At 40.8% G+C, this 19,469-nt stretch overlaps 1 protein-coding gene across 7 annotated transcripts in view; it reads left to right on the top strand.

Annotated features, from left to right (window-relative positions):
* The window catches only part of SLC44A3 (solute carrier family 44 member 3), a 103,220-nt gene that overhangs the window by 14,665 nt on the left and 69,086 nt on the right, over positions 1-19,469 (top strand). For 2 of the 7 annotated variants that reach the window (XM_083743379.1, XM_083743378.1), the window contains exon 3: positions 9,142-9,227. The exons of 3 other annotated variants lie outside the window; for them this stretch is intronic. In XM_083743379.1, the coding sequence (XP_083599505.1) occupies positions 9,210-9,227 (18 nt within the window). In that variant the 5' untranslated portion in view covers positions 9,142-9,209. Of the gene's footprint in view, positions 1-7,350; positions 7,601-9,141; positions 9,228-19,469 lie in introns of those variants that run through there. 2 more of the 7 variants (XM_083743376.1, XM_083743383.1) reach the window with 2 other exon arrangements.

Here is a 19,469-nt window from a genome sequence, read left to right as displayed (position 1 = left end):
GCAGGCTTGGAAGGTGAATCACAGTATAAGAAAAGTGCCTGTTGTGTTTTAATGTCTTGTTGAGTGTTTTTTAATATATTTCACTGTTGTAACCTGTTGGGCCCTGGGGACTTATGACAATAGGGGATGAAAACTTTATAAATAAACAACTAAATTTGTTTAAATTTTTTCATGAGCTATATAAACTTGCCAGCTGAAAATAACTTAATGCCTCTGATTAAGTAGATGCTAGATAATGAAAGCTTATGCCATTCTACTCTATCCTGGGAGTGAGCTACACTGAACTCAGGGGACTTACTTCTGAGTAGATATGTCTAGGATTACACTTTAAAGTGCCATAAGACTCCTTGTGTCTAAGATACAATATAGAACCCTTGCCTTGACTTTGTTTCCCTGGTTGCAGCTGTATTCCAATAACTAGTGAAAAAATGGATTATGGATAAACAGAGTCCTCTTTTTCAGAGGTTTTACCTGTAAAAAAAATTAAAAATCTGAAGGAATACATGTCCCCTTCCTTTAAACTGATGGTTGTATTTCAAATTCTCCGACTATATCCAAAAGCATAATTGAACTCAGTATATCTAAAAAAACATATGGCTGGGGTAATTCCAAATATGTTGTCACCCACACATGGAATATCATTCAGCCCAAGAGTTGATGAATGGAAACTGAATATGTGAGGGATGAGCACTTCTATGATAAATTAGAGTTGCCTTTTTTCCCATGGCCTGAACCATGTCTGCACCTGGGTTAATGCTAATTGCAGCTCTAAATCTTGTAATAGCTTACCCTTTATGACCTAATCCTTTCAGTTGTAACCCTGCAGCCTAGTTATTCAGGATCATTTCTGTTGACTTTAATGGGAAAACATCGAGTAAAAATGTTGCAGAACGCAGACTACTTCTCTTGGTCTAAGGTTGGGATTTCACTAATATAATGCATTTTTGGTATGTTATTTTCACTAATATATATTATTATTACACATTGCTTGGCTGGAGAGTTCTGTACAGCAAAATTCAGAAATGTACAAATGGCTTCATTTAAGTTAACATCTTGTTTCAGAAAGTACAAGTTAGATAGGTCCACCTTTAAATGTAAGCTGAATCAAATTTCTCTCCCATCCATTAGTCTAAGGAAATTCCTAATTCTTCTTCTATCCCAGTTTCCCAAGTTTAAAATATTAATTAACATATCTTTTTAAAATGTAACTACCCGGCCAGTCTCTCCTAGCTCAAGCCCCATTTAATAACTGGAATTCAACATTATGCTATTATGCCTGTACAATTTCATTTGGGTTGCCAAATAGAACATTGCGTTCATTAGTCCACCAACTTTTTTCTCTGACCCTGCCCACCACTGGAAAGTGGCCTAGAAGCAAACATGACCTGGGGAAAGAAAAAAAAATTCCTTACCCCTGCAGTGTTGTCTGTTGTATCTGGCAATTCTCCAGGGTCTCATAATACAGAGGTCTTTCCCACCACATACTATCTGATCCTTTAAAAAAAGAGAAAGAGAAAAGGATAAATCTTGTGTGGCAAGAAACCATGGGTCAATCTGCATTTTTAAAAAAATGTATGTACTTATTTACATTTAAGAAACTCAGTGCAGTATGGCTCTCTTCTCCCATTTTATCATTAGAGACACCCTGTGAGAAAGCAGCTAGCCCAAGTCAGCCAGAAAGTTTCATGGATGAGCTGGAGATCTGAAGCTGGTTCTCTTGGCATCCTAGTTCAAAACACAACCATGCCTGCCTACAAAATGGACTTCAGTGAGGCTACCTCTCAGCACCTCTCAGCTGATCGGCACTAAGAGGACCTCCTTTGAAGATGCACTCTAGCACCAGTATTGTGATTGGTGCTGATCAGTAATTAGACCCATGGGCTGGAGATTCCCAGACTCTGCTCTAACTATTACATGAGAATGGCCGTTATTACCACTTATCAGCTACTCTTCCAAAAGAATTTACAACAGGAGATGGAGAATTAAGGGGTAGCCTTTATGTATTTTACTGCTTTTGAAAGCTATTAGCATTTATCTTGCGTACATTGTGCTACAGCATGTGGTATAATGAGTTTTATTTTATCAGAATGTTCTGCAATATGGTTAACTAAACGTGTTTGTGCACACATAGTTTTTAGGGCTGCACATAACATGAATCCTGAGATGGTTTTTTTAGCCACTTACCAAGGCTGAGGATGGTGGAGCTGGGAGTCATGATGACCAGATATTATTAAATGACTAAGCCATTACAACTTCATTCCCTTTTGCCTTCTGGTGATAAAGTAGAACCCACAGTTATTCCAGTTGCAATAAATACGTCTGTTCTCACCTAGCTACATCATAATTGCATTGAGTTCTGCAATTTCTACATTAGTTTTCAGTTACATTGTTGATTCATACTGTGTTCCTCTCTGGGTTCTTTGGCTTTACCTTAAGGTTCTGATATAAATTGGGACATATTTGCCTTTTTTATTGAACTTATTACCCTCTCTTGTACCAAATGGGCTGCTTGTTCGGTGGAGTCAGGCACTAAGATCTTATGGAAATAAGGCAATCCATCTTTAGTGTGATAAATGCATTGTCACTTCCCATATGTTGCATATACTCAATATGTTTTCCACAGACATGCTATGGTTTATATCTTCAGAAACTCGGTGTTTCCATCTTCATCTAATGCCTTCATTACAGCACATAATGTGATTGCACATTCCGCAATATTAGAGTTCAAGGACACATTCTTGTACGGCAAAAACACTTCAAAGAGGCTGTGGCCCGGGAAAAGAGGGTGTGACATAGGGTTGAGGTTCCCCGCATCCCCAATCTAGTCTTAAGTAACATGGTAAACTTTTTTTTAAAATAAAGATTCTGTCTTATAAGGACAAGGCAGGTCTCTGCTTTGGAAGACAATCCTCCCTCCCCAAATTGGGAAGAAAAACAAAACAACCTGTATGTTTGGCCTGTGCTTAGAACACATACTGGTTTTGTTGTGTCCTGTTTTGTTAGGTTAAAAGTTTAGTTTGTTCTTTTGCAGTCTTGTAAGTAGAAATTACTCTTCTTGAGCAAATGTAAGAAGTTGAATGCAGCTGGATGGAAAGCTGCTGGAGAAAAAGGGAGGGGAGAATTCCAGAAAGGACAGTCTTATCGGTCAGTCATCAGTAGTGCTGATGTGCCTTGAGGCACCCTGTTGAAGTTGCCTTGACATAAAACAGAGCTGTGTCCTTCTTAGGAATTTGGCATGGTGCGTGAGCTGGTGTAGTTCAGCAGCTATTGAACAGCATGGAGACTGTAGTTTTGCTCTTCCATCAAATAAGTGATTACCATGCAATTACTGGACAGCAATGTTATTGGAGTGCTCCAGATTTTCAGGGAGGCCAGGGAACTTCAGTTTGAGGTGCTTCGGTGCATACATGGAAGCTCAATGGTTGGGCCTTTGCATCTCACCTCAATGCACACTCACAGCAGACCAAATAGCAGCAGAAACCTTGCAGGATAATTCTTGGGCCAGCGTCCTTAGATAAGGGGACTCACAAACTGTAGGATACAATCACATAATAATGAGATGACCAAACAACAAATTCACTGCTATTGTAAAGGGTTTAGCCTTTGGTCTTGTTTTAGAGAGCCAGTGTGGTGTAGTGGTTAAGAGTGGTAGTCTTGCAATCTGGTGAACCGGGTTCGTGTCTCCACTCCTCCACATGCAGCTGCTGGGTGACCTTGGGCCAGTCACACCTCTCTGAAGTCTCTCAGCCCCACTCACCTCACAGAGTGTTTGTTGTGGGGGAGGAAGGGAAAGGAGAATGTTAGCTGCTTTGAGACTTCTTCAGGTAGTGATAATGCGGGATATCAAATCCAAACTCTTCTTCTTCTTCTTCTTCTTCTTCTTCTTCTTCTTCTTCTTCTTCTTCTGAAATATTGGGTGAATGAATATGATTTAAGACTGTATCATCAATTATTATTATTATTTATTGCACTTAGTACTTTCACTCAAAGCATCTTTCAATATAATACATAAAACCAATATAAAATTAAAATTGTATTTTTGACCGGTAAACTGCCACAAAATTTGGAAAAGTGCAGATTTTAAATAACAGCTGTGCTTCAGTTCACAGGCTTAGAAAATTAGGTAGGTTTGCCTTAAAGTGAGAACAATTTTCTCACGTCACTACTCAGAAGTAAATTGCATGGAGTTCAATGGGACATACTTACAGCATAGTAAAAAAGCCTAGGGTTGCCATAGTGTTTAGGATTAGCCCCTGTGACCATAACACTTATTAGAAAATTAAGTTCCATTGGGACACTTAATTTTGAATTAGTGTGCTTACGATTGCACAGTTGTGTCAACATAATGAATCATGCAAGTGAGAATGTATCTTCAAGAGCTCTCCATTTGAAAGATAAACAGAGTAAAAATGTCAAGTTTGTTTGTTCCTGCTGCTCCCTGCAGATGCACTTCAAACCTTCATTTTTCACAGACGAAAAGCAAACAGAATTTGTCCTCTTCACTAGTTTCAACATGATCAAATGTTCTTTTGGAAGTCTGGAGTCCTTTCACATTTGGGGTGGGGGGTGGGCTTCTTTGCAGAGGTAGCTCTGTTTGATATGAGCAAGAAAATGAAAACAAATGGCAGCCAGTGAGAAAAACATTTCCCCTGCACAATTTTAAAACTCCCTTTAAAGTCCAGTCGTATGATCTGCTGCATTTCCTGCACAAAGTCTTGGGCATAGGGCTCTCAAGGACTTTTGACCTTTTGCTCCAGCACTGAGCAATGGCTCCCTGTACACACACACTCTCTCTCACACGCACACACACACAGAGCGCGCACAGGTGTACTATGCACTTCTTTGCATATAACTTTTTGCGCATACGGCTTTCGAAGAATGGATCCAATCAAGTGTACAAAGAGAGAAAGAGGCTACTGTGAGCCCCCCTTTCTTTTCGGGTATTGAGATAGGTAGATTATACCATTTCTGATATTGAGATAAGTAGATTATACCTCCTTACCCTATTCCATTCAGCATGACAGTTTGATGCTTTAACAAACTGGTGTTATAGCTCTTTCCTAGATCACTGCCCCACACCCGGCAGCCTCTCAAGCTTTACCTTACAGTGTTTACTACAGTACTTGTTAGAAATACTAGTCATACTTAAGGGTATTAGCCCACGTTTCTTTCTGTAGTACAGCTGGAACGTCATTTTTTTTGCAGTTTTCCAGTATAATTATGCTGTGTTCAGAGAACTTGTATAATTCTAGGCAACCAAGGAAGCTAATTAGGGTGCTGTTTTATAGATTTTTGAAGGTGTTAGAAAGTGTATTGGTTCAGAGGAACAATTAAAAAATGTATATCATAGAGTATGCATGCATTAAAAAATCATGCATGGAATCACAAAACAGTAAAGAAACAAACCCTGTTTTGCTGGACCACTGGATTATTTCAAAGAAGTCAGCAAAACATGTTTTCTTCCAAGAAACATGGGGCATAAAAGTCATGATGAGTAGAATTCCTCTGTAGAAGTATTTACCAATCTGATAGCAATTCTGCAGTGGTAGCTGTCGTAGTTTTTATGACTGAGACCTCTTTTTTCCTGTAACAGTAGACATCCTATTTTGACTTAGAAAAGGGAAAGGGATGTGTCTTTAAACCACTCCATTCACTACATCACTGTGGCTCTCATATGTTCTAAATTACTCTTCCTGAGCATAATGAATAAATAGTGTATATATGTAATTAGAGTTTTAAATAGTTATAGTAAAATAAGCAATGACCTTGAACAAAAAATGCAGCAGTTCAGCTGAACTGTACAGTATATGCATTGATTTATAGTCATAGTAATCTGTCCACACCTGTGCTTTTGCTCCCACTACATGCTAACTGTGGATTGGTATAATTCAATTTCCACACCGATTTTGACACTACTGTTGTTCATGTCTTTCCTGCCCATAAATGAGTGTATGTCCGTCAGGTACTGTACTTGGTGGTGGTGGTGTGTGTGTGTAAAATATACAACACTACTTTCTGTTTTTAAGTTCTGTAGCAATTGCTACAATTTTTAAGCATAGAAAATCTGTCACTGAGTAGCAAGTAGCAAGTGCAAGGCGTAAGCTACACAGAGCTCTTGTTGTAGCCCAACAGAAATATAGTTGTGCCATCTTTTCTAAGAGATAAAACAAGCTAGTCTCAGAAAAAGTTCTTTGTAACATGAAAGCCTGGAAGTTTCCTCTTAAACAGAGGTTGGTCTAGAAATACATATTTATTATATACCTGTTACTTCCTTGGACATTATCAAGATAACGTATTTATCAGAGGATGTTTTTCCTTACAGAGATGCTTCCAGAGTCAGGCAGGTATTCATTGTAGGATGAGTGTTCTTCATGTATAGAAGATGCCAACTTGTATTTTAATTTCTCCTTTATTTAATTCTGATTTAGTCTTTCTGGAGGAAATCCAATAAATAAATAAATAATGTTGCCAGTGTCCCATTTGCAATATCTGAACAGCCCATTTATAATATTAAGGAATCATCTGGAAGCACACTATATTTCAAGTGGCATCCTGAGTCTTCTCTAGGAATTATATATCTATACCTGATATTAAAGCACTCTGCAGTTAATGGAGATTGTCATAAAATACAAATATTAGTGTTTACTGTTGCTTAGTAATGGCATTTGTAGTGTGGGAAGTATCAGTGACAGAACAATGCTGAAACCAGCTGTATCAAAACTAATCTCAGATTGATGAATCAGATAGCACCTCAATTATGTGCTAGATAAGAGAGATTTTATTTGCTTGTATCACAATGATACATGAACTCTGAGACTCTTTGAGGAGTATGCACGTCACTAGAAAAAGTCTGCAAGCTTTTGGCGTTAGTAACATCAAACACTACCAGGAAAATGATGGTTGCTTAATGACACATTAAACACGTGCCCACAGTTTCACTGGAAAAATGGCTCTGCCAAAGATTGTAACAGGCTTCAGTTTCAGATATAGTTCTTGTTCAATAGTTCAAAAGAAGCTCTTCAGATAATATTTAGGTTTAATAGACTCATATTGCCAGACCCAGTTCATGTGCTATGTTTTAATAAGTGATGAAATCCTTTCTTATCTGTGGATGAAGCTAATCTTCTCTAGTAGTTGAGAGGAGCATGTTAGAAATATTGGCGCACCTGATCAGGCAGGCAATGCCATGGTGGAGCAAGTGCCCTTCTACAGCTGAGCAAGTTCAGGGACTTGCAAAGTCTTTTTTAAAAAAGATTAGGGTGTGCCTTGGCACACCCAGCATTCCTCCTACACATGCCTGTGCACCTGAGAGACAGCAAAGGTAGGAAAGCACCTGGTTCACCAGCACACTCTTCTTTCTGGCAAAGAGCTGTTGTGGGTGAATATTCATTAGCTGGGGTACTGCTGCCCTAACTTGTCTCATATTAAAAAAACTAGCCTGAACCACTAATCTCCACAGTAGCAGGACTTCTAGCTAAAACACTGAGTTAAATAGTAACAATCTGCTTCCACAAGTGCTGATATGGGAGAGACTCTTGCATCTGTATGCACCTATGCATCTGTATGAACTTACGATATCTGGGTTTGAGGACTGAAGAAGGTATTGGTTTATAGAAAGTGGAATTGTTGGGTACTTTAATAAAATTTATTGGGGGGAAATGAAACCCTGGATAATTACTGTTAATCAGTGCAGTGTACATAGTGCTGAGTTAGAGGTATCACGTGTCTGCCTTGGTAAATAGCAGCATCCAATAGTCAATGCATTTAGGATTGCTGGTGCTAATGTGACATTTTATTGATTTATCAACGGTTCCATTTTTGACATGCTTACTTTTCCACATATTTGCAGTCACTAAATTAATTTCCTGCAACGTTTTGTTGTGGGGCTCCACACATTTGCTTTCCAAAATTAGTACAAATTAATTTTGTCCTAAAAGCTTCCAGATATCCCAAGAAGGGGAAAGATTCCATTCAGACACCAACTGTTGGTTGTTAGCTGAAAGCATGTGCCTATATGAGACAATTGTTGTTTGTAAGGTTAGATTCCCACTCCCCTCACAATTAGCAGTGAAATTTAGAAGCAGCCTTATCTTTGCAGGTTTTTTCCCCACATTATGATAATCCAATATATATTTTCATCATGATGTTAAATTCATTCACAGTCAAACCTTGGTTGTCAAACGTAATCCATTCCAGAAGCCAGTTCGGCTTCCAAAAGGTTCAAGGACCGGAGCATTTGCTTCCAGGTTTTCATTGTTCAGGAGCCGAAATGTTCCAAAACGGAGGCATTCAGGAGCCAAGGTTTGACTAGATACCACTTCTGCATAATTGTGGAATTGTGTACAATGGGATTTCCATTGCCTTGTCTCTTCCTGGTACATTAAACACATCTAGTAAACCTGACTTATCGCAAAAAAGAAGAAGAAAAAGAAAAAAAAAGCTGAAGCAGTGATGACACCATGGGTGCTGAAAGCATTTCCTCTTTCCATTTCTTACTATGCAAATTTCCAAACTAAATGACAGCCCTGACCTTCCTGTGGTGGTTACAGTATCTGATAAAATGTCGCCTCTTTTTTTCAGTAGGATTTGTGAAAAGGCAAACCTACATGCAGTGCATACACAAATATGCCTTAAGACAGGCATCCCCAAACTCAGCCCTCCAGATGTTTTGGGACTACAATTCCCACCATCCCTGACCACTGGTCCTGTTAGCTAGGGATGATGGGAGTTCTATAATAGCCACTCAAGCTGTGGTCAGCAAGAATTGCCTCCAAGCAACCACATGGGAAAACCTTTACAAGCACAAAATAGGAAGTTTTGTTTCTTATTTTCAGGTTGTTGATGGGCCCATAAATGACCAACATGGGTTAACATGTTTTTGTGGATTTGCTAGCAAGGCTGCTTTCATTCTGCATCTCCAGTTTCTTTAATACAATTTAAAGCAAGCATTGCGTGGTTTTGAATAAACAGAAGCCTGTATTCCAAAGCCAAAAATTCTGCTTGAGATTTTTGTATACCATGGTGGTTTTTGTTGGCAGGCTTATCAGATCAAGCCAACAGTCTATGTAAATAAGTTTGTTGATACTAGTTCAATACAGAAAGGAAAAGGGCATAATTTCTAACTCTCTTTTGTTTTTATAGTGTGTGTTTTTAAAAAACAACAACAACTGATTCTCTATTGGCAGCTTCTTCACTTAGATTACAATCTTATGAACTTCCACACAGAAGTAAGTTCTATTGAGTTCAACAGGGCAATCTTCTAAAGAAATGTGTATAGGACTGCAGCTTGGACTGAGGGTGCAATGCTGCATTAGGCATTGGGCCAGCTATGGGACTATAGGGAACGATTTAAGTGCTGCTCTACTGGTGGAGGGTGAAGCTCGCTAATAGGGTAGTGCTAATGTCACCACAGCACCCATGATACAAAACACCCATGAAAAAGTGTGACAAATGTTCAGAAATGCTCTCTAGTCTTTGCTACCCTTTTCTTGATGACACATGAGGCCCCTCTTTGTGTGCCCCTCAATAAGAGGTCTGGAGGGTGGCAACACAAGAATGGGCCGTTTCTGCAGTGGCTCCCTATTTGTGGAATGCTCTCTCCTAAGAGGCTTGCCTGGTGCAATTGTTAAATATCTTTAGGCACCAGGCAAAAACTTTTTCCTATAACTAGGCCTTTGGTTTTAACTATCTGTGGCCTTTAAAAAATGGGTAGAATGTTTTTAATGTTGTTCTCTTTCCTCTTGGTTGTAATGTATCTATGTTGGGTTCATTGTCTGTTTATTTGATTAGTTATCAATCACTTTGGCATGCCCTGGGCAAGATAAAGCAACTAACAACTTATAATAATCATCATAATAATCATAAATAAGCCACATGCAACCTCATCCAAGGAGTTGTGCAGGAAAAAAATTACAGACACTTCCCCAGAAATACTGTATGACATTTTGCTGGTTTCTGAAAACCAGTTGAGCATGTGTCCTGGAAAATAGTAGAATCAGAATTGCTAACTTGCAGAGTGACATCATAAATAACTGTAATACTATGTGTAAGCTGCTGTACTTGTAAAAACCACAGTGTATCTGTATTTCCAGAATAAAGCTTAGCCTTAAACAATATCCTGTAACCAGTGGACCAAAAGAATGAGTCCAGCCTGCCTTCATACGCATGCCATTGTCATTGCTTTTCTGGGAAGTGAGACTCATGCTATTTTCAGTCAGGACATTTTTTTTTATTAGCAGCAGTAGTTTATTAGACCCATTGGGTCCCGTTTGAAAAAGGATTCATGCTTAATTAATTAAACATACACTGCACAAACACATTGCCCTGGCGTTCCCTCTCTTTGTGAATTTCGCAGATTTCCCCAATGCTATTTTTGTTTTATTTTTTATTTTTTAATGCAATGGCAATTTAGTCAGCCACTGTCATCATCAACATTTGATCTTAATTGTATGCTAACTGGATACTCCTGAAATGTGTATTTACTTTAACTCCTGTCTTATTGATCCACTGTTGTGGTGATTATCTTAGCTATTAAACATTGTTAACATCAGTGCTATTTTTCTAGAAAAAGAGGTGCTGGAGGCCACCGTGAACCTCTCTCTTGTCCTATTAGAATAGCAATGGCACACATTTGAGAGGTGCTGGAGCTGAGCTCTGGCTGAAAAAAACGCCCTGATTAACATTCATTGTTTTATTGTTAATCTTTCTCTCACTTTTTTGCCCCTGTGACTTAGCCAAATGCACACAGAAGTGCAGTCATTGTCTTATGTCTTAATGTGGATCTATGATATTTATTAATGTAACAAAAATGGGCTTGTATTTTGTGAGTGTTAACATGTGAGTCTGATGCATATATATTTTTGTAATAACATTATTAGAACTGGTACCAAGAATCAGACTATATATCCCTACTCCAAAATGTCTTGTGAGTGGTTGGTAGAACATTTCTGAGGGAACCCTTACTGACATCCATTTGAGTGGCATCCAAGTATCTATGTGCTGTCAGTCCTTTATTTAGTCCACAGCTAATTGCTGAACTCTCCTTGCCACCCAACTTCAGGGGGTAAAGTCTGGTTGTGTGTTCCATTCTCATGCAACCTCCATTCTGGCCACATAGCAAGAGGTAAGTAACCAGCTCTTCTTGCAGCACTGACCACTTTTTCATAAATGGGGTGGAAAGAAGAGTCAGTGCTGGATATGATGTCTGAAATGAAGACCATTCAACAAAAAATCTGAACTTTGGGGCAAAACCCACCATGGATAAAACCAAGTGTCCATTTCTTTGCATCCTTTCACTGGAAAGATGTAGCAACTTCATGGGAAGGCTTGTTGATAAAGCCAAGAGAAGCACAGATAAAGAAGCATTATTCAAAGCTTTAAATCAATGATGACTGACTGTAAACTCGGACTATTTTATAATATCTTCTTGACTTAAATCCTTCTGGCTCCATAGATGGGGACATTTTAGTTCCCTTTCTTTTTCTCAATCATTATTTGTCTTTATAATTGCTATAAAAATCCCAGTAAATACATGTGAATCCCCAAGCTCATACTTAGTTTTAAGAGTTCATATATCTCATCTGCAGAGAAATGTGTCATATTTGGACTCTAGGTTTATTCTCTCTCCCTCTCTTATTATGTTCCATGTTACTAACTTTGCAGGTACACAAGTATTAATCCCAGCTACAGGAAAGCTTAATCACATTTCATGAAATTATGTCTACAGCCAAGTTTATTTCGTACTTGTCTGTTTCCTGTTCAAGTTCAATTTCTCATATTGACGTCTATTGCCAGCAAGGGGTGATGAGGCCATTTGAGAATTATGTCATAAATGGGCATACCCAGGTGTCAGAAAGTGAGCAACTTCATCCAAGTGTAATTAAAAATTCCCCAGGTCCAAGAGCAACGCCCACACAGCTGGGAATCGGGCAGGGTGGGGGGAGTTTCCAATGGTGCCAAAGGGGGTCTTTCGGCTCTTTGCCACACTTGGCGGTGACAGCGATCTCTATTCTGGTCATGGTGAAGGAGTGAAAAGATAAGTCTCCACTGCCTATATGCTGCCTTCCCTGTAACTATTAGGTTCCCCATGCCTGTAATTAGTTAAGGAATAGCAAGATACACAGCTGCATGCTATGTATTGTCTTAGGGATGCAGGCGGCACTGTGGTCTAAACTGCCAAGCTTCTTGGGCTTGCCGATCAGAAGGTTGGCAGTTTGAATCTACATGACAGGGTGAGCTCCCATTGCTCTGTCCCAGCTTTTGCCAACCTAGCAGTTCAAAAGCATACCAGTGCAAGTAGTCAAACAGGTACCGCTGTGGTAGGAAGGCAAACGGCATTTCTGTGCGCTCTTGCTTCCGTCACAGTGTTCCGTTGCACCAGAAGTGGTTTAGTCATGTTGGCCACATGACCCGGAAAGCTGTCTGCAGACGAACACCAGCTCCCTCAGCCTAAAGCGAGATGAGTGCTGCATCCCACAGTCACTTTTGACTTTACTTAACCGTCCAGGGGTTCTTTTCTTTTGCCTTACCTTTATTGTCTTATTCAGCCCTGAAGACAGATAACTAGCAACAAGGACTTCCACAGCTGTCTTGTGTCAGAGATATTATTGTGCACCGTTATCTTGTGAAATGGTTCAACGGGTGTCCAAATAACACATCACAGCAGTTAAATAATCATCATCCACAAAGCCCTATTTTCACGCCAGTCTTTAAATCTTTTATTTGATTGTTAATCATAACTGAATATTATGAGTCACTACACCAAAGCAGCTGGAACCATCAAATTTATGACAATAATAATAAAACCTTAGAATCAGTACAAAGGATCAGTGTCCCATTTCAGTATTTTCAGCAATGAAAAGCAAACAATCTTGGTCATCCTTCCTTTTATCAATCAAAATCCCTTGACTGCCAATAATTCTGGAAGGGTTTTCCCACCTTCCCAACAATGCTCAGGTTTTAATTTTTTTGCAATGTAACACCAGTTTCGCTTTAGTTAATTCATTCAAAGTGATATTTCTATTATTGCCTTTTAAGGAATTTCATAATATGTGTCTGGAACTAAAACCAAATCACCTTTGGAACTGTAGTGGTGCATGAGTCAAACATCTAGGGAAATAAGTACTGTTGCTTATTTGTATTAAATGTTGGATGAAGCAACACAGTCTGTCAGAGCAAATGGGGGTTTGGGCATCATTATCTCCCTTGAACTTTTTTTAAGGCAAGCATATAATAAATTTCAGTTGGAAAAAAAACCCTGACGTAATTTCCTCTATTTCTGATCCAAAGCCCACCCCACTCAGTCCTTTCCCTCCAATACAAATCCAGATTAGGTAATCAAAGCAAAAATTGCCAAAGATTTTGGGTTTTGCCAGAAAGCAAAAGGAAAACCCCAAATATTATAATATATACGCTTATATGGAAATGACATGCCATTACAATGAAGTCACAAGAGGTAAGAAATTTAATAACAAGATACATTTGTTTGCCATAAATTTTCCCAGCAGAAAGCTCATGAAAACTACATAATTGCTATGTTTGTTCTCTGCAGGATCACCCACATGAATTTTCCATTCTTAAAGTAGTACAATATGTTGATTTATCATAAACTGGAAGTTTGTTATTAGAAGGCATTGTCCTGGGTGTCGTCCAGTGCTGCTAGTGTTGATTTAAGTAACAGCTCTTTTTTCCGGTGAAAAAGATGCCAAACATAATCTGAAGAAAGAAACATTTAAATATACATGCAAACTATTCTTGAACCTAGTAAAGATAAAATACTTGGCTTTTGATTAGTTTAATCCCACTAAATCTAACTAACATTAGCTGTCATAGCAATCCGGACCCAATATCTGCCATGATGAGCAAGTTTGGAATAGGTGGCTATCCAAGATGATCTGGGGCTCTACGAGGGCTGCGCTAGCATAACTCTATCATGACTCAGCCAGAGATACACTAATTCAACTCCTTTAACCCATCTGAGCCTGGGCTATGCTGTTTTAGTCAGTGGAACTTAAGCCAAGGGGATTTACACCAGAAAAGGGATGTTCTAGGTGTGTGGTGGGGCAAAGATAGAATTATTCTAAACCTCTTCCTGCTCAGTCACATGACCTGGTGGCCTGGTGGAACTTAAGCCAGCCAGAAAGGTAGTATAACACAAACTCTTTTTAAAGGGCTTGCTTTCTCCGCCAGGCTCAGGCAGGCTCAGCCAGGAGTAGCCCCACTCCTGAACAGAGTTTGGAACAGGGGTAACTCAAGCCAGTGTAAATTTCACCAGTTTAGGATTGCTCTGTAAGGCTGCAATTTTATACATTCTTTTTCTGACAGTAAGTCACATGAAACTCAATGGATATTACTTTTGAGTAGACCTGTAGGGCATCAGACTTGGTGCAACTATGTTTAGATAGCTTGGGGTCCATTTCAAACTGTTTCATATCCCAGGACTGTGATTCCTTTCCTGGCTCAGCTCTGGAACAGGACTAATAAGCAGGTTACTGAAGACACGGTGTAGTACATGTTCTACACCAGTGATGGCCAAACTTGGACTACAGTTCCCACTGGTCCTGTTAGCTAGGGATGATGGGAGGGCCAAGTTTGGCCATCACTGTTCTACACAAAAAACATGGCGTTAGGAATGTTAATTTCTTCCCCCTTCGTTATTCTTTCTGTTATCCTTTTTAGTCAAATCTAGAAAGGACCAGCAGTTTCAGTCCTGGAGTCCATAAAAGACAGATGATCCATCAACTGAGAGAAAATGAGATTGCTTACTGTAGATGGTTGGACTTTGTTTTAGGATCATAGCATGGGAGTGTTTTTGGATGGGATGCCCAGGGGTCAGCAATAGCCAGAGTTTAACATATACATCTAATTTTCTGCTTGCTATTCCCCTTCCTGGACAGAGGGACCAACAGACTGTCATCTGTACTTTTCTAAGCTCTTGGACTGACTAAAGCAATGTGGTTTGCATGAAGACAGTTTAAAAATTACAGTCATTGCAAAATAAGACTGCTTGTCTCCTGAGAGAAGCCATAAGGAGATGATAGCAGTGACTGCCAGAAAATTTCTAGGCTCTGCTTGTTACTTCCTTCTAACTCTTTCTTCCCACTCTTCACCCCAGAGACTGAAAGCAAAGGGATAGCTGTCAGCTGGGCTGTGTACACACTCCTGTTTACTCTCCATCCAGAGCACTCCTGCTGCTGGTTTGTCCATATTTATCAAATAGTTTCTTGAGAAATACTGCATTTTGATGCATTTGCTTCATAACAGCTCCATCTGATTAAAAAACAAACAAAAGTAAACTACATGAAGACATACCACACCCACCCTCCCCCTCACCGACTGGTGTGGACAGACAGCAGGGAACTTGGAGATGTATTCAGCTGTACTGATATGTATAAAGGCATACAAATGTGTTTTGAAATGCAGCAGTTTTAACTCAGCTTGTTGCGTTTTAACTCAGCAATGAGTTTTAACTCCAGATGGGCAACACAGTCAGATGGGCGGGATACAAATAAATTGTTGTTGTTGTTGTTGTTGTTGTTGTTGTTATTGCTGGAAATGGTCACAAACCCACAATATCATGAGTACTTGTAGAACACTCAAAACATATTGTCTTCCAGACTTTTCTCTTGTGCAAAATGTACTACAGTCAAACCTCAGTTGTCGAACTGCTCCGTTTTCAAACGTTTTGGTTCCCAAATGCCGAAAACCCAGAAGTAAATGCTCTGGTTTTGAAACATTTTTCAGAAGCCGAATGTCCCACGCGGCTTCCACTTGAGTGCAAGAAGCTTTTGCAACCAATCAGAAGCCGTGCCTTGGAAGCTGAGCATTTCAGAAGCTGAACGGGCTTCCGGAACAGATTATGTTCGACAACCGAGGTTTGACTGTACAACACATGACCAGTACCTCACATGTTGATTTATAGATATGCATTATTTAATGTTAATCCTCTCAATCATTCGGATTAGCCTGAAAGATATTGACTTGCCCAAGTCACTCTCCCTACTGAGCAGAGACCTGAAACTTGCAGTCTACAGTTGAAACCCATCACACTATTGACTCCAGAATCTTTTGACTGTGTGTTTAAAGATTTCTGCATGAGGCAGCAATATTCTTGGGAGGTTAAAAAAACAACCTTAATAGTTTTTAATCAGAAATATTTTTAGAACTAAGGAGTTTATTTATAACTGGCTGAGCAGAGAATGATAGTGTCTTGGAGTATGAGTCTACCTTGTATTGAGGGGGAAAAGCTGGCTGATGGAAATTTGCACATCTGGAGGTCATCATACTCTATGCTATCCAAACCACACCTCCTCAAACCACATGCTGAATGGAACACATTGTCCTGAGAATTTTTCCCTACAGAGGATAGTCCTCTCTGTCACTGCTGGATAGAAGTCTGAGGGGGCGATTCACTCACAACAGCAGGACTGCAGTAGAGTAGGAAGCTTGTGAATCACTCCCTTGCAATGCAAAAGTAACCAGACCAGGCTGGCTTACTAAAACACTATCCATGAACCTTTTATTCCAGAGTTATCCATGAGGTAATTCTTGTCTGTAAATCAACCTGGTGATTTTTATATTGAAGGGCAATATAAAAAATTGATAAGAAGGAGAAACAAACCAACAAACAAGCAGATCTCATAAGCTTTAATTCTGTTTAATTTTATTCTTTAGTTATTTAGACCACTTGTACAGGGGCAGATTTAGGCCTGTGTGAGCAGTGCACATGCACTGAGTTCAGGGGGGCACCATCTCAAAGCCCAGTAAGCGAGGCGCTGGGCCATGGGAAGGAGGTGGGAGATCTTGTGTCCCTGGCAGAACCGTCCAGAATGTGCCCCCTAGCCATGGACAAATTAACTCTTCTTTCTGCCTCTCCTCCAACTCTCCTCTTCACCCATTCAATTCCTCACGCACTTCACCTTGTAATTTTTTCACAGAAAATCCAATATTTACTTTATTAATTCTTAATAAAATATTTCAGCAAGGAAAATGACATTTTGATATCATTTTACATGTTTTTTTTTATGTAATTCAGTTGTAAAACAATACACAGATAGGCCTAAATGAAACATACAAACAATATCATGCTGATTTGTTCCGCAATTATAACTTTACATTATAATACTGTATGATGTAAAATGGCATTGCTTTTGCAATATCTGTGTAATTTGGTTGATATAAAGTAAGAAAACTATTATTAGTATTATTCACAAGTCACAAGTTACAAGTTCTTATTCACAAGAGTTGTTATTTGAATTCTTTTTTTAAAGTCAAGTTAGGCCAACTCTGGCTTTAAATAGCAATCTCCTCAATGAAGTCTGATGAGATTAGAACTTTATTTTTCTTGCTTTAATAGAAGAAAACTCAGTAATAATTTCAAAGTCTGTTATTGATGCTAGTTCATACTTGGACAAGATTGCTGGATTTGTTAGTCTGGTTTCACTCATACTTGATCTTAAGTAGTTTTTATGAGTTTTAATTTATTGAAACTATGTTCACAAAATGCTACACTTACTGGCATAGTGAGAAATATTCTCAGTGCTATTTCAATATTGGGTGGGTGGGTGCCAGCCTAGCCAAAACTGCTGCTACCAGAGTGACTCCACCCCCACTGGAGCAAAGTGGGGCCGTGCTGTCCACCTGCTCATGGGCGAGTCTGGCCGGCCAATGTGGCCCTTGGTTCATGTGCCCACAAAAATTGTCTACCTGGGGCCATGGCCTCCTGGACACCCACCCTATGCCCTTGGCCATTGGTCAGAGGCATACCTGGCAGTTCCCTCACTGCAAGAAGTTACAGGGTTACAGGGAACCAGGCAGGTTACACGGAACCAGGCAGAGGGCCTTCTCAGTAGTGGCACCTGCCCTGTGGAATGCCCTCCCATCAGATGTCAAGGAAATAAACAACTATCTGACTTTTAGAAGACATCTGAATGCAGCCCTGTTTAGGGAAGTTTTTAACGTTTGATGTTGTATCATGCTTTTAATATTCTGTTGTGAGCCGCCCAGAGTAACTGGGGAAACCCAGTCACATGGGCAGGGTATTTTTATTTTTATTATACCTAGGCTCTCTTGCACCCTTGGCAAGGTGTATTGGCACCCCCATCTCTTGCACCCTTGGAGCTTGCTCTTTGTGATTTTTGCAGCCCCCTAGACCTGGGCTCTTGGCAGGGGCCAACCTCCTAGGTACTCCCCTGCCATTGGTTTCTGTCAGATGAGATGCACAACATGGGAGCATGATCACCCGCAGAGTGGAAGGAGGCAGTCCCCCCCCCCATCATCTCCCACCTGCCACTCTCTTCCTATTATTGACAGGGGAAGCTGGATCTACTGGCATCATCATATTCATCGTTTAAAAGGTTGCCAGTCATGCATACCTTTACCTCCTGTTCCCTAACTCTCTGGTCTTTGGGTGCTCCAGAGAAGCCCCGAAGGGATGGATGACCTTCCTGCTGGGACCTTCCTTGTCACCTGGAGGCTTTGGCAAGCTGCCGCCACTGCCATTGTGTCCCCTCCCTCTTCGCCCAAGGGAGATGGCCCGCCCCTGCCCATGAGCAGGCCTCCGAGGGGGTGGCCCGGGGAAGCCCCAAAGTCTGGCGAAAGCAGGACCCGGTGATGCCTCACCTCGCAGCAGGAAGGTGGTGGGAGTGCCTGGCCAGCCGTAGGGCTTCGAATGGGGCGGGCTGGGCACGCGCTGTCCTATGGCAGCTGCCTTGGGGCACCGATGGCCTTATCCTTAAAGCCAATGGCCACCACAAAGGGGACACACTCAATGGCGGGATCCTCCTTCAGCAGGCTGCAGCCAAGAGCTGATTTTGCGTGCGCCCCCCACCTGTGCCCCTGGCGGGGGCCTTCCTCACTACCCCCTAGCTAAGGCTCTGCTGACAGGCTCCTAGAGTCCTCCCACCTTCTTCCTGAAGCCTAGTTAGCACTTTCCCTCCTTTGGGAAGAGGTGCGAGGGTTTAGGCCTTTGCAGCACCTTGTTCTCAAAGCCCAGCACCTACTTACCTGCCTTTGGGAAGGCAGCTCATGGGCTGGGGGGGGGGCATCAAATGTTGGCCTTGCACAGGGCACCATAGTACCCAGGTCCACCACTGATTCTACCCACTTTCCCAACCTCTGCATTAATCTCACACCCTTCCTGCAGATCACCAAGAAATACAGAGTTGTGGTTGTGTGGAGGGGACCTGTGTACCGTATTTTTCCTTCTATAACACGCAGATTTTTTCTTCTAAAAAGGAAGGGGAAATGTCTGTGCGTGTTATAGAGCGAATGTGTGGTCCCTGGAGCCGAAAAATCATGCAAAAATCAAATCGCGGCGCTGCACGCTGCACGGAGAAGCGAAACCTGAAAAGAGGAAGCGGCTGCTTTCCTGCATTCTGCCTCAGGGTCTTACTGCCCACCCTCCTCTGTTTTGTTGCTGTGTTTGCTGAAACGGAACAAAGAGCAGGGAAAGCCCCTCCCCTCCAGGCAAG

This window comes from Podarcis gaigeae (assembly GCF_964106915.1).
Source record: "Podarcis gaigeae genome assembly, chromosome: 6".
Taxonomy (NCBI): Eukaryota; Metazoa; Chordata; class Lepidosauria; order Squamata; family Lacertidae; genus Podarcis; species Podarcis gaigeae.
Note: the sequence above shows the minus strand (reverse complement) of the source record. Positions and strands in the feature narration are given on the sequence as shown.